General features: G+C 42.2%; 1 protein-coding gene across 1 annotated transcript in view; it reads right to left on the bottom strand.

Annotated features, from left to right (window-relative positions):
* Window positions 1-1,524: 1,524 nt before the first annotated feature.
* The window catches only part of PSMD11 (proteasome 26S subunit, non-ATPase 11), a 29,187-nt gene continuing 11,155 nt past the window's right edge, over window positions 1,525-19,556 (bottom strand). The window contains exons 3-14 of the mRNA XM_018555208.1: window positions 18,486-18,610; window positions 17,195-17,266; window positions 16,220-16,277; window positions 12,747-12,941; window positions 10,957-11,101; window positions 10,064-10,124; window positions 9,813-9,875; window positions 9,592-9,717; window positions 9,129-9,164; window positions 7,309-7,360; window positions 3,957-4,099; window positions 1,525-2,226 (exon numbers count right to left, since the gene is read on the bottom strand). Of these exons, the coding sequence (XP_018410710.1) occupies window positions 3,957-4,099; window positions 7,309-7,360; window positions 9,129-9,164; window positions 9,592-9,717; window positions 9,813-9,875; window positions 10,064-10,124; window positions 10,957-11,101; window positions 12,747-12,941; window positions 16,220-16,277; window positions 17,195-17,266; window positions 18,486-18,610 (1,076 nt within the window). The 3' untranslated portion in view covers window positions 1,525-2,226. The remainder of the gene's footprint in view (window positions 2,227-3,956; window positions 4,100-7,308; window positions 7,361-9,128; window positions 9,165-9,591; window positions 9,718-9,812; window positions 9,876-10,063; window positions 10,125-10,956; window positions 11,102-12,746; window positions 12,942-16,219; window positions 16,278-17,194; window positions 17,267-18,485; window positions 18,611-19,556) is intronic.

Below are 19,556 nucleotides of genomic sequence, written 5' to 3'. Positions count from 1 at the left end.
TGTGCTGCATTTGAACACAGCATACCATACAGACAGCAGATTTTTGTGTTTCATTGCAAAACTAAAATGGTACATAAGTGTCACCACAAAGGAAAGCAAGAAAACACTGCACCACTCAAGTTTAAAGCCATAGTCCACCTTTGGGAAAAATAAAATAAATGCACACACATTCAAGAAAAAAAAAACCAAAGTGCATTTTCTGCATTAGAGCCTGCAAGACATTGCAACCACAATCAGTAGATTGCTGGCGCAATGCACAGGCTCCCGCCACCACACTTCATTAAAACTTATTTGGTGGCAGATGGAACTTGTCGTTTATCATACCAAAATCTATTAGAATGGGCGTTTTGGCTGTGTGGGTGGAGCCATCCACAGACACGACAAATTAGAAAAATACAGGAGCCTGTGGGGACATGCACCCCATGATTCTGGTAAGTATGGAAGATTGGGGATGGTTTCCATGCTTCATTTTACAGTCATTGGGTGCACCATAAAACATGGTCTGAAAGGTGAAGAATGCTTTTAAGCAAACATATACACTGAGTGGCCAGATTATTATGACCACCCCATCAGTACTTCGTTGGGCCGCCTCGTGACTCCACGAGATGGTGAAAGGTGATGCGAGGTATCTGACACTGCACTGTTGCCCTTCTGTTGTCTTGTACCAGTCTTGCCACTCTCCGTTCTGCCCTAACATTGACTAGTCGCTGACGGCCACAATTCGCACGTTCAGACCCAGATTTTCGAATGACAGTCCAGTCTTTAAACACTTTACCAACAGCTGCTCTTGAACATTTAACAAATTCTGCTGTTTTGCCGATACTCGCTCCATGGCTCCGCACCAACAATCATCCCACGTTCAAAGGCTGTTAAATCGCGTTGTTTAATTACCCGTACCTTCAGAAACAAATCACTTCTACTGTCCTGGTAAACAACCTGCTTCCCTATTTATAATGGTCTGGCCCTCTAACAACTTCAGCGCAAAATTATAGCTAATTAGCCTACAAACGTCAGGTGGTCACAATAATCTGGCCACTCAGTGTATACACATCCTCATCCTGATGTGGTTATACCAAGATCACAGTTGCTTCTGTAGCCATGATCTTGGTATAATTTGTTTTCAGCAGACGATGCTTGTAAGTACAAGGGGTCTGGGATGCTATACAGCCACCCATATCACTTGTAAGAGCCTGCGATTGTGCTGTCCCGCCACCATGGTTTTTGGGGGGTCTCCTGTTCCTCTGGGACAGGATGGAGAGCGGAAGCAGACTGAGTAACATTTGTACCCCAATCTGCTCTGTGATCAAAGAAGCAGGAACCGCTGTGTTCCCAAAATATGCTCCAGTGTAAAGGTGGTTAAAACACATAAAACTACAAAGTGAAAATTCAGCCTCAGTCACAGTACCTAAGGCTAAATAAAGGGGCAAGTGTAAATTGTAGGCGTGCCTAAAACATCATCATTTTAACTCTTGGTGGCTATAAACTAAGTCAAGTCATATGGAAAAGACACAAAAGAGAAGGAAAAAAGAAAAAAAAAGATCTTTATTGGAACACATCTGAACATCAGATATACTCTGGTCAGCTGGGTGGAATTTGTGCACCTCTTGTGGGACACTGAAACCCAAAAAGGACATGATCGGGGCTGGGGGCACGTCTTATGGAAGTGGTAACAGGAGCAGCGACAGTAACTTTTAAATCCCTGCAAGCAGCAAACCCGTTTATTTATCAGAAGTGAAGGCTCCCTGATGAAGCTGAACCATGAGCCCCTACAAGCCCCCTTCCAGGCTCCTATAAGCCGGTGTATGACACACAGGACACAGAGCAGTAGAGTGCTATTATATGTGTGCTCCTGGGGGCCCCGGCTAAGCTCTAGCAGACTCTCCCAGCATCCCCACTCCTGATAAATACACAGAAAAAAATAATACCTATAAAACAAGCAAAAAAATGTTCTACCCAAACCCCAGGACTTGGGATGGCTGAGAGTGGACAGTCAGTAAATGTTGCATTTGACCCAGAACCTGGAAGGGGCTCAAGTGCTAATACGGGGTACCCATAAATGGAACTTTAAAATCATTTGGTGACAAGAAAATATGTTGAGGGATGGAAAAAAAAGAAAAAAAGGATTCCCTTGAGCGCCCCCTGCCCCTTTCCCACCATCCCACATGAGGAAGAGAGGTGTCCACTGCTCCTGTTCTGCTTCTTCAAGAGCTGACGCTTTCAGATGGCCTGTAAAATGAAATGAATAAGAGTTACAGATGTACAGATCAACTGTGCTCTTTTATGTAAGCCATCAGCATACATTTTTGGGTTTACTGAGAAGGCAGTAGGCCAAAGAGTAGTCCATATGTACCCACTGCAAAACTATGAAACAAGTCATTAGCAGCAGTCTCCAAACTTGCATTCTAACAGGTTCTCTTGAAAACAAACCTGTATTATTGTCTTATGAGAACAGAAACACATGGTGTGCATAAGGTGCCAGAAAGCTGTCTGATTTACTCTCACCTCCTCCCCTTTTCAATCCTATGGATATAAAACCCTTAAGTCAGTACAATGGCTTAGTGGTTGGAACTTCTGCCTTGCAGCACTGGAGTTCCTGTCAGGACACTAACTGCATAGAATTTGCATGTTCTCCCTTGTTGGGTTTCCCTTACACTGCAAAGGCATGCTGGTAGGTTAATTGGCTCCAGTCTAAACTGGCCCTAGTATATGTGTGAATGTATGTATGCATGCATGTGAGATAGGGACCTGAGATTGTACAAACATGTAAAGCGCTGCAGAAATTGTAGGCGCTATATAAATAAATCTGCATGGAGCCAGGCTCACCACCAGACCTCCTGCTGGGAGGAATGATGTGTTCCTGTCTCAGAATAATAATTAGTTCTTCAGGGCCCTCTAGGGGGTCACTAGAATCCATTCATTAAATCTCACCAGCTAGATGTATATGTATTACAAGAGAGGGCAGGACAATCTTATTAAACAACTTGTTCACAGCTCTGGGTGCAGGACACACATTACACAACACAGACATACAGACGTGATTGTTTTAACATATCCTGCGTTGCCTGAAAAGCAGAAGTAGCAGCATGAATTAGACACGCTTTTACCAATATTGACAACACTGTTATGAAATGTCCTTCCGCTGCTACTTCCTACAACCCAAAATACAAGATCGTCCTTGTTCAGGCAGACATCCCCATTGCCCAACATCAAAGTAGAACAATTGCATGCTAAACTCAGCTGAGCAGCATCAGTCTACTGAGACTCCAGCTCTGGGAAAGTGCAGATGCGTTAAATGATTGCGTCTTGTGTTTCTCAAGACCTACAGCAGTAACATTTCTGCACTTGGGTTCCCAGCCATGCCATCTGGCTACGGCCATTACCAAATTAATATGGAATTCAACAGCCAGCAGGATGATTTTTTTTAAAGAGACACCAACTACAGTAAACCTCAAAAGATAGGTGCCAGCTGGAATTTTTAAGAAGCATTGGTGACCTGGCTCCTGGGATTTGTCCAGCCCTGCCTTATCGTAAACTTGGTGCAAAGTTCTTAATCTTTAGGTGATTGTCAAATGACAAGGAAGGTAGGGATCTAAGAAACACAACCATAGATCGATAATCCGAGTATCCGAAGGATGCAAAGGTGATTGGCTTATTTTTATCTTTCCATTGAACTAGATGGGAATAGGTCTTTTGCCATGCATCAGAGACAATGATAACATTATCACCAAAGCTCCAGGTCCCAACCCACGCCTCCTTACCGTACACCAGTGTTTTTTATTTTTGCAGAAGTCTAGTATGTGAATTCAATTTGGGGGGCCCAAAACAAAAAAAACCAAACACCAACCCCCTTTGCTGAGCCCTACTTCATTTGGACTACAAAATCAGCAAAACGTGTCTCAGTAGCTGTAACCCTTTACATGTCAATCTATGACACCTTCCCCGTCCGAATGACTCACCTATGTAAGTTTCTTGGCCTTGTTGTACAGAGAGTCCACCACTTTGCTCATGTTTTGAATAGTTTCCAGAGCAGCTTCATATGTCTTATCTACAGGAGGCTCATCAAAAATTATCAAGACCCCCTCTCCTTGATCTAGGATACCTGAAAAAGAAAAGAGATTAAGAGATTCACATCATCTCCGTTTATTCTCACATTATATCCACAACATCCCCCTCTATATATATCTCTGCAATGTTTTCATTATATCTATTTCAACGATAATGATCTTATTTTTATTTTACAAAATATCACAACAAACACATCTTAAAATAGAACCGAGGACAACATTTTCTTTTTTTGGGGAGGTTTTCAATAGAGCAATGAATGGGTAGAACTGGCCAGATTTTTATCTCTTTTCAAGTTTCCAATTTAACTCACTTCCAGTCGCACAGAATACTGGGTAAATCACCTCAATGGGAATTAAAAAAAAAAAAGCAGTTTGACTCCCTGTTGAAATGGTATCCCCTTGCTGCCCGTCTTCCCAAAGAAGACACAAGAGCGATAACAATCCAGCAGTGGCCCAACTACCCCAAATTTTGTTAACCAAATACATGCTTTTAACTTTACCAGTGACTAGGGATACTGGTTTTATGATATCGAGTACCGATACTTTTTTTTTGGTACTCGCCGAAACCGAGTATGGATGCCGTGTGCCCACATTATCAGAAAGTCGGGCAGCGGATCATGACCCGCCCGGCTTCCTGATTGCCTGTGTTCTAGCGAAAGAACACCTGCTTCACATGCCGAGGCTGCCTGCTTTCCTGACTAATCAAGTAGTCAGGCGGCCCATCACAACCTGCTTCCCGGCTTCTTGGTTGGCTAGGAAGCCGGCTTCACTTGTTCCTAGGCAGCCTGACTTCCTGACCAATCAGGAAGCTGGGAGGCGAGTCATTACGTGCCATCCGGCTTCCTGATTGGTCAGGAAGCCAGGCTGCCTAGGAACAAGTAAAGCCGGCTTCCTAGCCATCAGGAAGCTGGGAGGCGGGTCCTAACCCACTGCCCGGCTTCCTGATTGGAAAGGAAGCCGACTTCATGCTCCCTCAGCACTTGCGGTCAAAGGGAGATCTCCTTCTGACCGGAAGTTCCAGTATCGGAGCATTTGGGCAAGTACGAGTACTCGCCCAAATACTCGGTATCGGTGCATCCCTACCAGTGACATCACTGAGCTGTACATAACCTGTGCAGAGAACACCTGTGGAAGGGGCCCAGCAGGCTACAGCCACTAGGTTGTCTGCAGAAAACTACAGGAGAGGGGCGGAGACAAGACCAGTCACCCTGCACAAGGAGACAGCAGCAGTGACTGGTCTGTATTATAGTAAACTCCTAAACAGAGGCAAAGGGCAGGAGCTGGTTCAGGCTAGATTACTACAAGGATCTGGAAGATATATATAAAATCGGAAGAAAATTATCAGTATATTGTGGTCTTCTATTGTCAAATATTCTGATAACAAAATTGTGGTTATAACAATGGTTATGATTCAAAGCAGTGGTTTTATCTCTGCGTTATTAATCTACTAGTATCTCATCTAGTCTTGGAGTGTAGCCAAGTCTCACTTTATTACATAGCATATTGTCTTCCATTATTCACATCAGCAGGGTGTAAAACTCAGTCGTAATAATGTGCTTCCTCGTTTGTGGCACAAATAACCACCACAAGACTGTGCAAATAAAGCTTGCTGACTGCCAGCAACTGTTACAACATTTTGAGGGCTTTAGCGCTTTTTTTTTTTAAAAGAAAAGGGGTTAACTAGCAAAAATTATTTAATTACACTCAATAAATATTGCCAAAATGGTAAACTAAAAGCCGTGGTCACACACACTTTCATATCCTTAGAAAATATATTGTTAAAGTGGACCTAGCTTCAGATATATATTTTAGATTGTAAGCCCTCACAGGCAGGGCCCTCCTTACCATATTGTCTTGAATTGTATTGTAATTATAATGTCTTCCCTATATTGTAAAGCGCTGCGCAAACTGTTGGTGCTATATAAATCCTGTACAATAATAATATTATTATTATTATTATTCATAAATGTTAGGGGCATGAAGGTAAAATAATTTTCCAAGTCTAACACTTCCAGGTATTTATTATCTCTCAGAGAGTACAACCCCTGATGAAGGCTTCATTTTCTTTTCAGTTTAAAGACACCCATTTATTTTTCTTTGCTTTATAAACATTTAATAAAGGGCAGAGACATGAAAAAGCATTCATACAGCATTATGGATGTTCTTTAGAGAGAGCAAAGCAAAAGCGGTTTACTTGTAGACTCACATTCTCTCTCTCTCTAATTAAACCTTAAAGGGATTCCTCAAAAAAGGCAGGAAGGTGAGGGAGGGGAATGGTCATGCGTCTGACTCATTGAGTTACATGTAAACATTAGCTTGAGCTACTGAGCTAGCTAAACAGGATACTTTTTTCCAGCAAAGCAAATGGGTAAACATAAAAATTAGCCTAGGGCTCCACTTGCTGGATGGAAGGTAATACAAAATATATCTAAATACAATGTTTTATATTTGCCTGGCTACATAAAAATATTAATTTCTCCTATTCACTTTAAGAGTCTGCCTAATTAAAACATTGAGGAGAGCCGTCAAAAAGTCAGGGAGGGCAAGGAAGGGGAATTGCCATGCCTCCAACTCATGGAGTAACACATATACATTAGCTTTAGCTACTGAGCTATGTAAACAGGATTTTGTATAGGCAAACATGAAAAAAGGAGCCTAGGGCTGCTTGATGGATGTTAATACAACATAACAATGTACAAAAAAATTACATTTGGCTGACTAAAGAAGATTTTTCATTATTTGTTTTGTAGTTTGGACAACAATAAAGAAAAATAACAAAAATCTAAATCTTTTCCCGTTAAGATCAATATTACACAAAATATGTGCTCAAAGAAAGTAAACAGTTTCCCTTTAACAGGCACCAGATCGCCAAACTGTAGAAAGGCAGCGAAGAGTCCCCAGCTTTGATGCGGCCCATAGTTAAAACAGCCCTTCCTTTCCTGCATAAAAGCAAAGCGACAATTCGGAATCATCTAAGCTCTTTATGTAACAAGTATTTAAATGGCCTCCGGGGAGCTCCCATCTTCTTGATCCCTTATCGCTAGAACGCAGACTGCTTTCTGGGCTTCTGTTAATCCCCCTGCAATGATTTGCTAATAAAGTCAGCCCAGATGGCTGTGAATGTCTTGTTTAGCCAAAACGTATCAACATATTAAACCCTTCCCATCTCACGCAAGATTTGCGGCTTGGAAAATAAGTTGCTGTGAAAAGCTTTCTGCCATGTAACCCCGTTTCGGCAGCTTACCATGAAATTTCTTGTCTAGGATCATCTGGGAAAGCTTGCGTTCTACCTCAGGCTGCATGGGGAGGGGGGAAAAATAGATTTAGGTTAATAGGTAAATGTCAAACTCAGTGAAACCACTTCAAAAATGCTTGTCCCTGCACTAGACATTAATAACTCTGAAGTAGGCCCATGAGCAACACAGAAATACATGTCTTATCTAAAAAGTCAAGCCAGGATAAGGTTATAGAATCACAATATCAATTTTTACACTCTATTATATTTAAAGCAAACTTGTGTTTTTCACATGGAGGGAAAAAAGCAAAAAGGGTGCTTAAAATGTTCCTCTGTCCAGCAGCACATGCTTACCGTTCACTTCTGGCCATGAGCAAAGAAAATACCTGGAACATTTAGATAGAGAGGAGCATGTGATGGCCCTGGTGCTTGCTGACTGGTCTAGAACTTTCACAAGTCCTGTGCCCTCTTGAAAGCTCTGCCTGGAGCAATTGGAAGCTTACACCGGGCTCTATTTGCTCCCAGAGGTTGAATAAAGCAAATGCATGTATGTGTGGCAAGGGGAAGCGAAGAAAAGTCATGAATGTGTGGCTGGGGGAAAGCAAAGAAATGGAGCGTATGTGCAGCTGGGAAAGTGAAGGAAAGGCATGAAGGTGCGACTGGTGGGAAGTGAAGGAAAGGCATATGCAGCTGTGGTGAGGAAGAATTAAGTGAACCTGTTTCTTTGACATGCATGGGCAGAGCACATGCTTTCTTTAAAAGAACATTTCAGACTATGTCATTGTTATGCAACATATAAATGGTATAATACTTCTGTTCTTGTTGCTTGGTTTTGTTTGGTTGAGTAACCCAGACGCATTTGTGGTGTCCATTAATTCTTTCTCCACACATGTTGCTTGGAAACAAATATACTAGTAGATGCCTACAGATCTAAACAACCTCATTAATCATGCTATACTGTCAGCTATGCTTGGAGATTATGAATATCTTAAAGAGCAACTTCAGGCAAATCATAAAGTTCACTCAATATATCACAATCTGAGTTCTTAGCACATTAGCGCAGCCACAGCACACACAGACCACCTTACAGGGTCAGTAGGGGTGTACTTTCTCAAGCCTATTTAGTGTAACATCCTCTGACTGCTGCCTACATGACTAATCTCACACACACACGTTGAACTTGATGGACCTGTGTCTTTATTCAAACTCAATACTATGTGACTATGTAATCACACTGGCAAGGCTGCTCTGATTGGAAGTGAGAAACTTCTAAGTACACCCTGTTTTTCATCAGGTGATTCAGGATCACAATAAATACAGTACATACATTCTTCTGTGTCAACATTGGCTTTGTAAGGCAAGTTGTATTTACAGTTCAAGTTTTATTCTGAAGGGTTCACCCAAAATAGACTTGCCGGTTTATAAAAACCAGCTGGGAGAAGAAAAAAAAAACAAAAAAAACACCGCACTCCATGGAGGTGGAGAACTTGCCCATAGGAACCAAAGGTGTATTATCTTTTACTCTGAGCAAATTAAGCAAGGAATTCAATTAGACACTGTGGGTAAGGGAACTTTCTTCTCGTCTGTTTTGTTAAGTAGGCCACAAAGTTTTTAGGATGGGAGTCCCCATTGGTAGCCAGAAAGCCACATTGTGTGAAGCAACATTATACAGCAAAAAGTACACCAACCTATTAAATGAAAGGTTCCCATAATCAAATATTAATACGAGTTTACTGAACACCAGCTATAAATGAGCGAGAAGGGAAGAGAAAAGGAGAGGGAATGTTCAATCTCAATAAAGTACAAGCGGTTTTAGGACTTTATCTCACCTTTGGCAGTTTGATGAGAATGGATATGTGATCAATCTGCAAGGAAAAGAGAACAGCATTGAATATACAAAAAACGCAACACATGTGGTTTGAGATAAATGAGGTTTAAATGGCAAATTAATGCATTGTTAAAGGGGGAGTTCACCCTAAAATTATTCAATGAACAATAATAATAATAAATATTATATACAAACACATCTATCTCTTTTTTTGTTGTTTACCTATATTAGGGGTGCGGTGTCCTTGATCATGTAGTGATTCAAAACTTTTTACTATGCCGTAGAATAAGCAACTGGTGACAGTTGCTCAGCTGACCAGGAATGGCAGCCTACATATTGCTCTTACAGTACACGCTCCTTCCGAAATGTACTTCCTCAAGATTTTTGTCCGTTAGAGAACATTTCTAAATACTAATCACCCAATCAGCACAATCTCCCTCTGCCATGTGACCCCAAAGTCTTACCTGTACTCTGGAGAAAGGTTCAATGACTCGGATAAGGTTCTGTTCCAACAAATTGTCATACAGTTTGGCCAGATGAGTGCTAATGATGGGGTCATCCCGTAACTCTGCTTTGTAATCTGTCAGTGCCTGTGGGAGATAATGAACAGATGTGACACCTCCGTTTATCTGCCGTCATCCTGCTTCCTAACAAACGACATTCAAGCTTCGGTAGAATTTCTTACCTTCTCAAAATTGGCAAGTGAGCGGTTCTTGCTGGCCTGGGCTACACATTTCAGTGCTTCTGTCTACAAGGCAAAGGTGTATTATTTCCTTAGTTTCATATCTTAAATGTCAAAAGTTAGAAAAATTATCTAAGCCCCCACAACCCCCAGCAAAAGTACACTGGTATGACTGCACATAGCATGCCTAGGGGTATCTAGAGGCTATATGTGGGGTTTCTAATTTCGTGCAATAAAGCCCAGCTGATACTAACCTGCCGCCCAGCGTAACGAAGGGCCAGTTTTCCGCTCACCAAGGCCTGCACGTCTTCTGGTCTGTTGAGAGAGCAATGATGTATAAACACAAACTGTTCAATACTGAAATAGCTTATACAGAACCCTATTATCCTGTGAAAAATTGTTCCGATAGAACCAGCAGTTTCAACCAGATTAGTAATGTTACATAATTACTAAATTACAGAAAATCTAGCCATCTTCAGTACTTATTACATCAGATCCTGGTGCTCAGTAACATACAGGATCTAGGCTTAGGGGGCATAGATGTCAACATAAGAATTACCTAAACATCCCTGCATTGACCACAATATCTACACCTGTATGTGTACAGTACTCCTAACAGTTCCATTACACTGCCTGTTCTTAGCTGATGAATGCTAAGTGGCCAATGGAAGGGAGAATTTTTAAGTGTGGTTTTGGATAACAAAAAGTGGTGTCATTTCCATAGATGAGAAAGAAAATAAAAAAAGGTGAAGGACAGAAAGTTCCCTGGTAGGAGGAGGACAATCTGCTCAATTCACTAAGCAATAAGAGTGGAAAATAATAGTCACATTGATGAAAACAACGACCATAAAGTAAGTAACACTTGCTTTCCAATGCAGTGAACTTAGCCTAGAAAATAGCTTTGGTAAACCAAGTATGGGCAAACTTTAGGGCTCCAAAACTTCACAAATCTGCCACCTACCGCAAACTGACAGGCCTGCCCCCATAGCAATCGTTTCGGATCATTACAGGAAGGCCACGCTCAAGTTAAGAACCCTTATAAGAACTTTCACATGAGACAAATAAAAAGCTGTTCAGATCGGGTCTTTGTCTAACCATTCCTGAAAATCATGATGGAAGGTAAGGTCTCAGGCAAGGTGATACATACGTGTTCAGCATGATCTTGCACAGCAGCATGTATTTCAGTGCTGTTATAGCTCTGGGACTGTCAATAGAATCATTGCCCTCAAATGCCTCATAGAAATAGGAGTAAGCCGTTTTCCAGTCCTTCTCTTCTGCTGCGTGGATTATCCCTGAAAAATACAGCACACTAGAGTCACAAATCTGTAACACATCAATATCAGTTATCAGCTTATCAAACCAGTGGGGTCACCACCAGAGACTGGGGCATCCAGGAAACAAGAAAGCAGTGACAATACTGAAGCATGTACAGGAGGTACATAAACAAAGCCCCAAGAAAAGTGATAAGCTCTGAACTCAGTCATACATCAACTAGTTTAAAAAGACAAGTTCAGGCTTATTTAACCATTCAGAACAAAGAGCAATGAAGAGGTTTGAAGAGCTGCAACCAAATCACAAATTAAAAATAATGAAGCCAATATCCGATTATTTGCAATGGGTTAGGATTACCAGCTATGGTAAAAAGGTTTTCTTGGGTAATAAAAAAAAAAAAAAAAGGCAGTCCATCTCCTCAATACTTGAACATTTCCCTACATTGTGTCTTTAAAATGCTGCAGATTCAGAAAAAACATCTGTTGATTCTGTCAGCCATCCAGTGAACTCCTAACTTCCTGTAGTCCGCTGACAACTCTGCCTCTTGGCAGTGTCTTATGGTTTTGGCTGCTGGAGGGAATGGCTCCTGGCTTTGAGACACTAGCCCAGGTTCCTGATCTAGAGTCCATTAGCGTCTGCAGCAAACTACCCAAGCCCTAATGAAGAAGGGTGATTTTTGCACGCTGAAAACTGGTTTGGCTATTTTTAATTTATTGAAGGATAAAGTACATATGTAGACTCCTTAAAGAATGGGTTTGGTGCTCCTGTATTGATTGACTGCATTCAGAACTCCTAAATAGGGTGACTATAGCTGCCGAACCTAGGCCACTGAGCCGAATTATCATTACTCTACCTATCAGCCATAGATCCAGCACTTGTTTTTGTCATATTTAAATTATTTTTCTAGTTCACCTGTTGATTTATCCAATATGTTAATGATTATGAGTTCCATATATTGCAGAACATAACATCCCAATCATTCAGTTCATGCATCTTAACTCCAAGACAGCGCTGACCCTGCATGTTGGTGAGCAGACAGCTAAAGTAAAACAGTTTGGGCTCCTGCACATGGGCGTCCACTCCTGTACAATGTGGCTGTATTTTCCCTACTAGCAAGTCCCAGGTGCTATGTACAGCCCCCAAACAAAGTCACTGGTTTACATGGGTATGTTCACAAGCGTATGCACAAAGACACACAACTCTGGACGCAGACTGCCTGCATGCAGGGTTGTAAGTCCATGTGCGGGTTTACAGACGTACAAGTGTATACCCTCATACAACCATTGACTTTTATGTGAGGCTATACACAGAACCTTGGGCTCCTTGTCAGGGGGAAATACAACTGAAATTACGTTGAACGGATGCAGGCATCCATGTGCATGAGCCCTGTCCCTCCTCAACCCTCATAAAAAGGGTTTATCAGGAGAAACACCCCGCTGATCATTATGTCCTTACATACAAGCAATAAATCAGTCAAAATGATAAATATAGCATAGGCTGCAACAAAAGAGATGTGGAGAACATGCTCATTTGTTTTCTTCAATATGGAATTTGTGATGAAACTATCGGTTTCAAAAAGGCTCAAACCATTTTTGTTACGTTCATCCTCAGTCTTCCATGAGATTATTTGTCCAGCTATAATAAACCAAGGGAGAGAATACTAACCCGACTGCATGTCCAGGGCAGCCTGAAGCTTGGGTGGGCAATAGATGGCGTTGGCTGTAGTACGTGCAGACGTGAGTGCTGCTCTGGCTTTTGGTATGTTAGTAAGGCCATGGTAGGTCTTGCTCTCCAAGAGCTGAACTTCCACCAAAAGGGCTTTGTCATCCATCTTTTTCAGCTCTCGTAAAAGCTGTGACCCTGGTTGAGGTAAAAAAAAGTAGAATAGGTGTTTAAATTGGCACCATCGTGAAATAAAAAAATGACATTGTTTTTATTTTATTACTAGGAGAAATACAAGAAACGGTCAGGAAACACTGCTGGATAAATCAAACCACAAATTTCATCTACATTGGTTAACATGTTCCTTTCTGTGCAACAGCTTCATCTTTCACCTCTGCCCCACCCTACACCCCCTTTAATATGATTTTTTTGCACATTTGACCTGATTGTGTGAACAAGTAAAGGGAGATCTTCTTAACGTCTGTAAGTTCACAGCGATGACAGATTTTGGAGCCAGTGGTTTGTCTAGAAGAGATGCTGATTTAACCCACACAAAAACAGTGAGCTCAGCAAGGAGTAATGCAACAAAACAACTCCTGTGACCTTCAGCCAAACCTCCTAATTTGTGTCAGTGGATAAGCACAACAGGACACTCCTATCATTTATCATGCTGTTATTTTATCCACTCCGTCATTCATCCAAAGATCTTTCAAATATTCCACCTACCTCCTATCAGACCAGTCTTTCTGTTTTACATTTTAGCAAAATTGTAGGTAATCAGGTGTTCTGGGAAGACCAGTTGCTGAGCCATGTGAATATGCAGCAAGATATTCCCGATCTAGCCTCTCTTCTTAAAATAGCAAAAATAGGTAAAATAGCATCATGCGACAACCTAGATTAGCACCCATCTACACGCACGTTTAAAAGGAGCACATGGGATATTACAGCAGAATTGAAGTTGGGGGGGAGAGAGAATAGGAGGTGGAGGTTTTTGACAGAAGAGACTTTGTATGTTTCTTCTACCAAGAAAATATATTCCCTTTTATTTTTCTAATGGTTTAATGGTAAAGCCAAGTGATAAGGTAACTGCATGCATATGTGACAGTTACATCATCATCAGTGGCCACCCAATGGGCCAGTCCAGAAAAGGAGCGTGGAGCCAAGGAGCACAGACCTAACATCGCTGGAGGAGGGCAAACTAAGAGATAAGTCTGCCATACTGTGGAAGTATGCTATGGTGTGTGTTATGCTATGCTACTGTTCTGTAAATGCATTAAAAAAAGTTTATCTTTTTTATACCTCGACTATAGATGCATGCTTTCTTGCACATGCTAGAGCTGACATTTTAAAAGGTTATTCAAAATTCAGGCTTCTATGCTATCCCCCACACTTAAGTATATCTGTCACAAGGGGATGACATAAGCCATGGCTTACCTCTCCTTTTCAGAATGCTATCTCCTTTGGTTATTATGCTTATTCTTAGGCATCAATACTTGAAGTTGATGCTCCCAGAACAGGAACAGAGATAAGGATTTCTGACACCCATTTACAACAAGCTTTTTCCAGGTATGCGATTCGAAAGTATAGAGGCCAGGCAACTAGCAGAAAGGGCAGCACCCATATGTCTCTCATGACAGGTGTACATTAACTATTAGACCTTGTATGCATTAGCAATAAATCAAAGTGCTTTCTGAGAGTTTAGGGCCCCATTCATGGCCGGGGATTCCTGCGGTAACAACCTATGTTTTTTTGCAGCAGGAATCCCAGGTGGGTCCATACAGATCCAGCCGCTGTGCCGTTCAAGTGAATGACAGCGCAGGCATTCGTCAGTGGCTGTCCGCATGCAATTGTACATGGACGAATACCTGCGAGTCAGGATAGATGATTGTCCCTGGACACAGGATAGAGGTGTCCATCTGTACGGACACACCTGGGATTTCTTTGGTAAGAATCTGCAAGTTCCTGCTGCAGGAATCCCCAGCCGCAGCCTTAAGCCCTATGTGAATTGGGCCTGATGAAATATAAAAGATGAGGTTACAACGAGTAAAACGATACCCAACATGCCCAGTTTACAGATTGCGTGCGACCGTGAAACGGCGAAAAACTGCAGTACCCCAAAAAGTCAATAAAAGACGCTTTAAAAGCCCCCACAGGTCATCAATTTAGAGATACCCCAAAATACTGGCCCTAGAATTATTGCTCTCACTCCGGCGTGCGCGGCGATACCCAACATGTGTAGCGCGTTTGTCGGTTTCATACGTAGGCGCACCCGACGCGTGTTTACGTGGCGACGCGCGTGCTCGCGGGGGCGGGGGACTTTTAAATTTTTTTTTATTATTATTAGATTTATTTTATTTCATTTTAATTTTAAAAACTGTTTTTTTTTTTTTTTTTACTTTACTTTGACTGCTATCACATGGGGGGGCTTGCAAGCCCCCCCATGTAATAGCAGATGGTGGTGACAGGTCCTCTTTAAGGTGATGCTGGGGGTCCAAAAGACCCTCAGTGTCACCTTTACACTAGAAATGAGCTATTGAAGTGCAGATCGCACTTCAATAGCTTAGACCTGGGCTGCAGGAGCCCAGAACTGACAGCCCAGGGACCGGAAGTGATGCAATCTGCATCGCTCCCGGTCCCATAGAACGGGGAGGGGATCGATGAACGGAAGTTCGTCGACCTCCTCCCCAGCTCCCCGCGGACACAAAGATCGCCGGTCCCGGGCCCGTAGGAGGGGCAACGGAGCCCGGGAAGCACGGCGGGGGTGTCCGGCAGGGGGGGGCGGCCCCTTCTTCGGGACGCAGAAGCGATCTGGCGACAGGTAAGTCGCCAGGATCGCTTCTGTTGTAAAGCCGACAGTCGGCTCTACAAGTTTAAACAGAGTCCCGGCGGCAAAAGTCGCCGGGAGTCTGTTTAAACAGCCCCGATGCTGGCGACGTACACTGTACGTTGTCAGTCACGAAGGGGTTAAAACGCAGTAATTATTCTACTTGGAAAACCTATTTTAAGCCCTTAAGGACCAATCATGGAATTATTTTGTCATGGTTGTCCGTGCCAGAAGGACCCATGACGCAATAATTCCTTCATGGGTCCTTAAGGGTTTAAGCTTCCATCATGCACTAAATGAGAACTTATATATGCATATGCCACATCAAATCAAAGCCCCTTTTGTCCTTAAAAAAAACGGTATATAATATGTGTTGGTGCAATAAATGGGAAAGATGGAAATTGTAGTAGAATACACACAGCAAAAATTGCTTTGGTCCTTAACTGAAATACAAGCATCTGAAGCTTGGTCCTTAAGGGGTTAATAAACACAGGGGACTCATTTTTCACATGCTAAGAATTTGTTTAGAAATCCTAGACTGCTCACAACAGCAAGATAGAAGCTCATTGATAAGAGTCACAACACTGAGGTACACTAGGGGAAGAGAATCGTTATATTATAGAGACAGGCTGCCATCTTATGGATTACATACCTAACTGCAATGCCTCTTGGTAGCGTTTAGTGTCGAAATACAGAGAAACAAGTCGAGCCTAAAACAAAGCAAAGTGTTCTATTAGAACTTACACTTAAGAGGTAACTAAAATTTGGAAACATTCAGAAAGTTATGTCCATTTGGCATCCTTTCTCACTGTATACATTTTTCTGAAGCAAATACTTTTTTTTGTGAACCTTTTGCATAGTTTCTTACATGGACCTCCTACCAGTAGTAGCACTTGCTGCTTTAGAATGACAACGCTAAGCCACTACCTTCCAATGGCAGCAGCGTTGTCAGCCAGCTGTGTGCACTTAAGTTGGCTGTCGGGCTACTCAACTGATAGGCAGCCCAACAGCCAATGTAAGTATGCACGGCAGGCTGAAAATGCTGCTTTTAGTTTGCAAGGAAGTGGATCAGCGTTGTCAGTCTGAAGCAGAAAGTGCTGATATGGACAGGATCTCCAGGTAAAAAAACTTTGCAACAGATTAAAATAATTTAACACCGGGCGCCTTTCCTGGTGCAAATAATCCTTTTAATTTGTTTAGAAAGATTAAAAGTGATAAATGGTACTCACAAAAGAGGTGGATAAAAAGCGTGTTGGACATAAATCTCAGGATACATGCAGATTCCTAGCAGTCAGAGAAAACAATCCAAATATGCTGCTAGACCAGCAGAAACAAGCTGACTCAGATATTATACACACACACACTTACGAAAACTGTATACAATGAGACATGATGCCAAACATACTGAAAAATACATTAAAGGTTTGCATACACTTTAATTTAGAAATAAGGTCTAACAACAAAGTTAAATATAATATAAAACCAGCTTTATGCATGTGTGTGCATCAATCAGTAAGGGACTTATCCAGTATTTTCAGCGTGAAGGCGCCATACCAGAATGTCAACCAAAGGAGGTGAATTAGATTGGCATTTTTAAAGTTATAAGACATGTAATTGCCACACTTGCCTCCAGTGCTTGGCGTAGAAAGGTCCTCTTCTCAGCCTTGGCCCATTCAATGCATTCCAGACAAAGCTCCACCTGAAATACAAATGGTATTGCTTACACATGTGCTTCTCATAGTCCAGTAACTGAGGCCTGTAATTTTGTTTTTTTGAGCCAAGAACTTGGCATCAGGTAGTTTCTGATTAGAGAAGTAAAGTGAGCCCCCCGACACTTCCTGGCTCATAAAATTAACCTCAGACTTAGGCTGACCCCAATGCTTAACCCTCTACTCACAGAAGCCTTGACACTTAGGCTCATTCATATGGGCGTGCACATGCGTACCACAGGCACACCCATGCAGAGACCTGCTCCTGGGAGGGAAAGGTGCAGCATGTAATTGCATGCAGCCATCTGTACATCACTATGGGAGGACGCGGCCGCACGCTAACCCAAGCCTGTATGTCATATTAAAGCTTTAAAATAAAAGCCCTACCTAAAGCCAAAGGGGCTGGCTGATACCCTGAAATGTTTCCTTTGTGCCCCTCTCATTTAATTTCAGATTGTTACTAGAGCCAAGTTAGCGGCTAAGCCTTGTCAACTGCCAGATTTCAGTGTCCAAGGACGAGCTCAGGGTCAGACCTAACCCAGTCCAAACCTTAGCTCATCTGAACATGGAAGATACAATTAGCTGCAGGTTGGGGCATTTCCCACCCTGCAGTTGACCATAGACAAAAGGGGCAGGATGCTTGTGCTGACACCATTCATCTTATATGGCCACATGACCACCATATTAATTCACTGTAATTTACAGAATATAGACATCAGTCACAGAAAGTCAGGCCCTCAGTAACAAAGTACCCAGAGCACCCAATTCCAGTGCCGAAAATCACTGCTTCTTCAAAGACCTAATGAACAGTCAAAATCCAAAGCAGACAAATGCTCCTCTGAGATGACATCGCACCTTTACTACTTCCCAAAACTTATAATTCCACAAGACCAGAACCATGCACTCATGATAACCAATGGACAGTACCATCTTGTCTGCACTGTAGTAAACATCTATTGCAGACTCCCATCCCAATGCGTTACTTTGACTTGCCCTGTACATAGACTTCTTATGGCTGAACACTTTTTACTTGGGTGGGCAACTCCAGCCCTCAAGTTGATGTGGAACTACAAACCCAAGAGGCATTGCAAGACTGACAGTTACAGGCATAACTCCCAGAGGCACGTTGGGATTTGTAGTTAAAGCACAGCTGTAGAGCTGGAGTTGCCCACCCCAGCTTTTTACATATATGGGAGGCCTCTTTCTCACCTCTTGTCCAGTCGCAGCCTCCATATCTAAGAACAGGTCCAGCAGAGACCGCACCAGTCTGGCTGCTTTGGCCTTACTGATGGAGTTGAGGAAGGGACGCACATACTTCAGGAGACCACCGAGTTCTGTGAAAGACAGGAAAGTGAAGTCAGATGACTGCTGTGGACCAATGACTACATGAGAGAGAATCTGGAAAATGGGAGCACAAATGCTAATCACTTACAAAGATGGATATGGGCTTTAAAAAATAAAATAGTGGTCAAAACAGAAAAAAAAAAAATTTGTCATTTATTTCACATATTTTTATCTATAGATTGTATAGTAAATATAAGTTTTAAAACAATATTGCCAATAGAAAGCCTGGTTGTTGTATGTATTACTTTATGCCAAGTACAAAGTTATAGAAAAAGTTATCACCAAATAAAACAGGCCCGAATGTGGAAGTGTAAAAATTGCTGTGGTCCATACAGGGGATGCACGTACGAGAGCTGGAGTGGTTAGGAATCCATTAGGAGGATGCACAATACAGATTGCATGCACATATACATTCTCTTTGGTGCCAGGACCCAAATAAAGGCTTTTGGTTGATGGGCCTTGAAGAATTTGGCCCGATACTTTTGGCATTTACAAGTTAGGATCAGAAGGGCGTTAACTTGATGAAGGGATTAAAGGCCAGCCGCATGTTATTTTTGTATTGAGGAAGGGTTAGACCTTATTGCTGTCTGACATCATTTGGGAGCTCATCATCTCACCTTTCATCCCTGTGACAGCAGGACAAAAAGGGAAGCAGGGCCTGCCATGGTAGGAAGGCAAAGACAGCAAAGAAAAGCCCGACACTAACCCACTTTATAAAAAGGGTTATTGTTGAGGTCTCATATTTGAGACAAATTTCCATCACTTCCTGCCTATTATTATTATACAGGATTTATATAGCGCCAATAGTTTGCACAGCGCTTTACAATATAAGGAAGACATTACAGTCACAATACAATTTAAGACAAGATGGTAAGGAGGGCCCTGCCCGTGAGGGCTTACAATCTAAAAGGGAGGGGCAAGTGATACATGAGGAGC

Source organism: Nanorana parkeri, unplaced genomic scaffold, assembly GCF_000935625.1.
Source record: "Nanorana parkeri isolate BGI_ZX_2015 unplaced genomic scaffold, ASM93562v1 scaffold187, whole genome shotgun sequence".
In the NCBI taxonomy this organism is placed as follows: domain Eukaryota; kingdom Metazoa; phylum Chordata; class Amphibia; order Anura; family Dicroglossidae; genus Nanorana; species Nanorana parkeri.
Note: the sequence above shows the minus strand (reverse complement) of the source record. Positions and strands in the feature narration are given on the sequence as shown.